At 39.4% G+C, this 6,209-nt stretch overlaps 1 protein-coding gene across 1 annotated transcript in view; it reads right to left on the bottom strand.

Annotated features, from left to right (window-relative positions):
- LOC121880012 (receptor-type tyrosine-protein phosphatase C-like) overlaps positions 1–6,209 on the bottom strand; it is a 35,798-nt gene that overhangs the window by 4,921 nt on the left and 24,668 nt on the right. The window contains exons 17-21 of the mRNA XM_042386959.1: positions 5,891–6,020; positions 3,898–4,484; positions 3,612–3,743; positions 2,828–2,976; positions 692–827 (exon numbers count right to left, since the gene is read on the bottom strand). Of these exons, the coding sequence (XP_042242893.1) occupies positions 692–827; positions 2,828–2,976; positions 3,612–3,743; positions 3,898–4,484; positions 5,891–6,020 (1,134 nt within the window). The remainder of the gene's footprint in view (positions 1–691; positions 828–2,827; positions 2,977–3,611; positions 3,744–3,897; positions 4,485–5,890; positions 6,021–6,209) is intronic.

Raw genomic sequence — 6,209 nt, 5'->3', positions numbered from 1 at the left:
GTGTGTGTGTGTGTGTGGTCGAGGAACATGTACTTTACTTTTATCCTCTTCACTGATCGGCTCGTTAGTCTCTTTGGCGATCGGTCACTTCTCTGTTATGCACTGTTGGCAAGTACTGGGCATGCAGTACTTGCCAACAATACATAACATATGTGTTATGTATTGTACAGTAGGGGTCAAAAGTTTGCTCCCTCCCAAAATGAAGCAGCATCGACCCCAAACGAGATGCAACAGTCAGGGTACGTCAGTTTGGAGACTCATTCCCGTGACTCGGTTACACCGCGGGGAGCAAACTTTTGTCCCTGACTGTTCATATATATGTATACAGTATGTGTGTATGTGTGATGTTGTGGGGCATATATGTACAAGTGTGATGTTGTGGGGCATATATGTACATGTGTGATGTTGTGGGGCATATATGTACATGTGTGTATGTGTGATGTTGTGGGACATATATGTACATGTGTGTATGTGTGATGTGGGGCATATATGTGTATGTGTGATGTGGGGCATATATGTACATGTGTGTACAGTATGTGTGATGTTGTGGGGCATATATGTACATGTGTGTATGTGTGATGTGGGGCATATATGTGTATGTGTGATGTTGTGGGGCATATATGTACATGTGTGTATGTGTGTTTACACAATATCCTTGCATTCTTTCACTCCAAGTGCTATCTTGATTTACCTCAGAAGTGATAAACTGAGGTCGACTCCTCAACAGTTTCACAACAGTTCTGTAGACATCCACTAGTTGCTCGTTCTGCAGCTGTTCCAACAACAGACTCATGGCCGTCACTAACCCACAGCTAGTTACGCCATTGCTGTCAAATAAATGTGTGAATTTGTATAATTTCGTAACTTTAATGTTACTCTCCTTACTAAACAAATACAATTTCACAGTTGATATTTCTGTAACATTACAATTATTACCCAATGCCAGTTTCACCCAATGAATTTATTTCATTGCAAAAAGTTTTCATATCTGCGCACATGTTAGGTGCTGTATGAATCCACCTCTCCATACAATTTTAGCCAGTGAGGTCTGTCAACCAGCGAGATGACAGGAGGGGGCTCTGTGTGTGTGTGTGTGTGTGTGTTTAACCTTTCCCCCAGAAAAACTAAGAAAGCGAATTTTTCCAAAATTTGTCAGGACGAGTAAATTTCAAAAGTCACTTGCCTGGGGCAAGTACAGCAAATGTTAAACATAATCTGCACAGGCCCATAGCTATAAGCAGGGAAGGTGGGCAGTCGCCCCCCCCCCTCCCTCCCTGCCAAATTTATTGCAGAATTAGAAGAATTGTGGATGCTGAGACTTGCTACAACAACCGATGAAACTTTGACTGGTTGGGGATTGCCTATGGGAAATATCAAAGACAAGGAATTTGGTGAGGCATCGACAATGAGTGGTGATATGTCTGAGGTGCAGAAGCTTCTGGTATATGTATCCCAAAGCCAAACTTCACACGCGCACCGTTCTTCTCACCGTCTAAATTTGGTCATAGTTGCTAGCTGCAAGAGTGTACCTCATATTTGTAATTTTATGACCAGTTTTCATCAACTTATACATTTTTCTTGAATGACAGTACTGAGAGAAAGGCCATTTTTAAATTCACTTGTAGCAGCATAGGAAGCTCTCGATCATCTAATTGCAGATGCTGATGCAAGTGAAAATAGAGACTTTGGGTTTGTAATGATAGGTGGTTATCGCCAAACACTGTCAGACACTAGATGGTTGTCCAGGGTTGACTCAATAAGCACATATTTGGAACATATTGAGTCGATCTATAATAATGCACTTTATGAAATCAAAGACAAGTCAACAAGACAGTCGTCCTCTTCAGATGCACAGTCATACATCAGCTCCATGAACTTATGTGTACTAAGCATAAGCAGTGATATGCCAGTATGTGCTGGCATTTATTCGACCTCTCACTGTACAGTTCCAGTCTGTTAACTATGACCCTCTTAAGTTTCATGAGGATGCACAGAATTTGATAACTATTAAAAGGCTTTCATTGTGGAGTCCAGCATACACAGCTTTACTAGAAAGCTGTTGGGTACTGGTATGCTAGCAGCACAGATGTACAGCCCAGTAAGCTTCAGTCTGCTGGACGTCAAGTTCACAGAGCCAACGTTCCTTCTATTGACACAGAGGCATACTTCAAGATAATCTTCTTTTATCCCTTTCTGGACCATGTAATTGCTCACATGAGCAGCAGATTTCCATCAAAACTTGAAGATCTTATGCTTGAAGCATACTGTACCTCACTCCAAAGCACTTGGGTGACCCGACAGATGCAATTCAACAGGAGATCTGTGTACAGTTTAGGGGTGAGTTGCCATTTGCATCAGAGCTTCAGCAAGAAGTGTTGAGGTGGAAAAATAAACAACAAACTCTTGCAGTTGTTGTAAATGTTTGCAATGAAGAATTTTTACAAACATATCTTCTGTATTGCAGTTACTGCTCACATTGCTGTTAGGATCTTGCTCCTGTTAGAGGTCATTTAGTTCTTTGCGACGACTAAAGACATGGTCAAGGTCAACAGATTAAATGGGCTGGCACTATTGTATAATGACAGTAAAATGCCTGCTGTACAAAACCTTGACCCACTGGAGAGTCTTAAACAGTAACCCTAACAGAAGGAGAGCTCTAGCCCCATCAAACGGCTGTTGAGCGCTCTAGTGACCATAATGTATAACCTGCCTGTGTTGGTGTCTGTAGTGTAGTGAGTCCTAAATCATTGAGGCAATTTACAGTATAGAACTTCATATGAACTCACTGTTCACATGACTAGGGAATTACTTTGCCCAGAAAACTTACCCACAGCACAGAAGAGGAGAACCTGAGTGACCACCACGACTTTCTAGCAACAACTCTGCTAAAATGACTAAGATATTAGGTGTGGGAGGCTCATCTTGACCAAACATCCAGGAGAGCACTTGATACACCTTTACCCTTAGTTTTATGGTCTGCAATAAAGGGATACTGTATATGAATCTTTTTATATGTTAGTTACCGTATGTCCAATTTACAGGATCCTTTGTGGTCTTCATATAATGGCTAAACTCTAACACTTTCTTAAGTTGTTTACATAACTATCAGAGAAAAATACAGTAGTTTTTAACTGAAGATAAAATATACATATCTCCTTTAAGTTTGATTGTTGGATACTTGCATAGTTTAAGTTGTTTTATATTTGAGATATTCTTGGGACTTTTGAAAATTCTGAAGACTTAATTTTCCTACCTTGCAATTTGGAATCATGTAAGTTTAATATGAGATGCTCATATTAAACTACTCTCATCTGTAAGCTCTACAATACTCTGTCCACTGATTTATAACTTAGAACTCCTTTATTTCACATTTTACAGACCTTTTCCAATAGAAAAATAAATGAGGTTTAGTATTGCATTAAGTTTCACACAAATATTCCTCATATCATTTAAAATATAATCTTCATCTATTTTTTGTTGGTTGTTCCTTGAGTTTGATGAATCAAATGAAAAAACAAACCAAAACAAAAATAATCCAAAATTGTGTCTGACTTAAAAATGTTAATACACGTCAGAAGTTAAACTAAATTAAAGTTTTCAGAACACTGTACCTCTGACTCAGTGATGTTTACAATGTATTGTATAAGATTGTTTCCATAAGGCTGAGCTTCTTGTACATGAACAGTGAGTTTACCAAAGGTCTGCTTCTCCCCTTCAGCAGGCATTACATCAGGGAATTCCTCCTACAGATCATTAATTACTCATTAGTATGTTTCATTAGGCTACCTGTGTAAGTTGAATAATATTTGATTTTAAGCAAGAAATTGAGTTTTATTTAAATATTACAAGCATTCATTAACTTAATTTAGTTTTGATATGAATATTGTCAATATTTACCTTGCTATGTTTATCAAACTGATTGATGAGAATGACAAAGGGGCATTTCTCTTCAGCCACCAGCCTCCAGAATTTGGGCAGTGTTGCAGGTAAGGGATGTTCAGTGACTATAACTGCCCTTTGTTGATTAAGACCCGGGATCCACACGGCATTGATATACTGGGTTTCTGGCTGTCCATTTATCATATGTAAGTAGATACGGCGTGAGTCTGCGGGCAGTACTGACTTGTTACGAACCATAGATCGGAAGCTGGGATTTGAGGTTTTGTACGTAACTGGGGATGGCAAATTTTTAATCTTCCTGAACTGAGCCACACTCTCTTCTAGGCAACTGTCTAAAGAGTTGACTAAATCACTTGGAGTAACTTTGGTTTTATCACCAAAGAGAACCTCTTCAAAAATTTCAAGGCTGAGGTTGTACTGTGCCTCGTTCTCAACCAGCCGAGCTCGAGAGTTCCTAAGATTTCTCAGTACTTCAATAGGGTTGAAACTTCCTTCCAATGTAAGCATTTCACACATATGAAGCACCTGTAGAGTTGTACCTGTTCGCCCAATTCCAGCAGAGCAGTGAACAACTGTGCCACCTACTGTGGGAGAGGAGAACTTAAGGTAAAGCAATTGCACATCATAATGTACTGTATATGTAAATTAAATAACACTTAGATACTTATACGTGTGGTAGACTGAGATAATTATTAATTACCTAGAAATTTTGATAGTACTGTACTGTACTGTATTTTCAAATATTTTCTGTTTATGGTAAGAAGGAAAACCTGATAAGAAACTAAGTGGATTAATACACAGATGTTGCATACATAACCAGTTACAGGAGTACAGGTATGTGTTTGATAGAACTTTTCACAAGTAATTTTGTAATTTTACTTGGCCTCCAAGATATGGTAAAGAAAGCCAATAGACAACAAATGGTCAAAGGCTACCACTGATACAGCACTCAGACACCTCACTTACCAAGAGACTCGATTGTTTGTTTATATTTTATACTTTTATCCTCTTCACCTACTGATTGGCTCGTTAGCCACTTGGGCGGTCGGTCACGTCTCTGTTATGCACTGTTAGCAAGTACTGGGCATGCACTGGCTCCTGAGTGTATCTGAACCTGCTCCAGTGCTTGTTAAGTCTGGTATTGAAAGAGCTCACACTCGGTTCTGTCACAACACTGGCAGATTGTTCCAAGACCCCTAGTTTATGCTTCTGAAGAGTAAAGGATGATTTAATACAAAAGTGTAAGTGTACTGTGGCGACCTGTGGTGTAATGGTCAGCATTCTCGCCTTGCAAGCGAGCGGACCCATCTTCGATCCCCAGGCAGGGTGAAACTTTGGGCAAGTTTCTTTATGCCATTTGCCTCTGTCTACCCAGCAGTAATTGGGAACCTGGATGTTAATCGATTTGCGGATCACATTCCTGGGTAATGGTTAGCCAGTGCAGTTGGCGAGTTGTCTGGTCTTCTCAGACTATTCCTTGATACTGGGTCATGCAGCTCATTAACTCAGGATGTGGTTGTTGTGTTGGCGACAGCTTCTACACCTTAAACAAATTCACACCTAGGTGGCCCTAGGGCCTGCCATCCTCAATTTTGAGGGACTTCCATTATTATTATTATTATTACTGTGGATGGCTACCTTACTGAAAGTCACAACCTCTAGTTAAAGAAACCAGCAGTACTGCACCAAAAACTGTGTGAGCTAACTGCTCTAGATTAACAGTCGTGAGCTCTTGAAGTAACCTGCTAGAGAATGTTGTGAAAACTCTGAGTGTGAGCTCTCTCAAGTCCAGGCCTTACCCAACAATGGAACATGTTTACATACTGTATATTCAAAGTCCCTTACATGCCCAGCACTGTGTAACAGGGAACTGACCGACAACTTAACTACAGTAGTTAGAAAGCTGACAAGTGGTGAAGAAGGTAAAATAAAAGAAAACATTTATAGAAATCAACTAGTAACAAGTAGTGTATTGTGTAGTGAAACATACCTTGAGAGACATTACTTCTGAAGTGTTTGATCATATGAGCCATTGAATGAGCTTCATCTGGGATGCCATGGTCTGGCCAGCTGACGTAATGGTAGTGCTTCACATCAAGAGAATAATCATCCTTTTTAACCTTAAGAAGAAAGTTTGTATAAGCATGATGACGAAAGACAAGTAAATTAGTTTTTACAAAATAAATACCTGCTACAGTACAGTACTGAGTTTTATGTATCGTTGATGATCATAATTTTAATTAATTTAATATTAATCATAGGCCTACTGGATTTAGGCAAAATTATATATTATACAGTATCGGTATATT

Source organism: Homarus americanus, unplaced genomic scaffold (genome assembly GCF_018991925.1).
Source record: "Homarus americanus isolate GMGI-L3 unplaced genomic scaffold, GMGI_Hamer_2.0 scaffold50564, whole genome shotgun sequence".
NCBI classification, from domain to species: domain Eukaryota; kingdom Metazoa; phylum Arthropoda; class Malacostraca; order Decapoda; family Nephropidae; genus Homarus; species Homarus americanus.
This window is presented reverse-complemented; position numbering and strand designations above follow the sequence as displayed.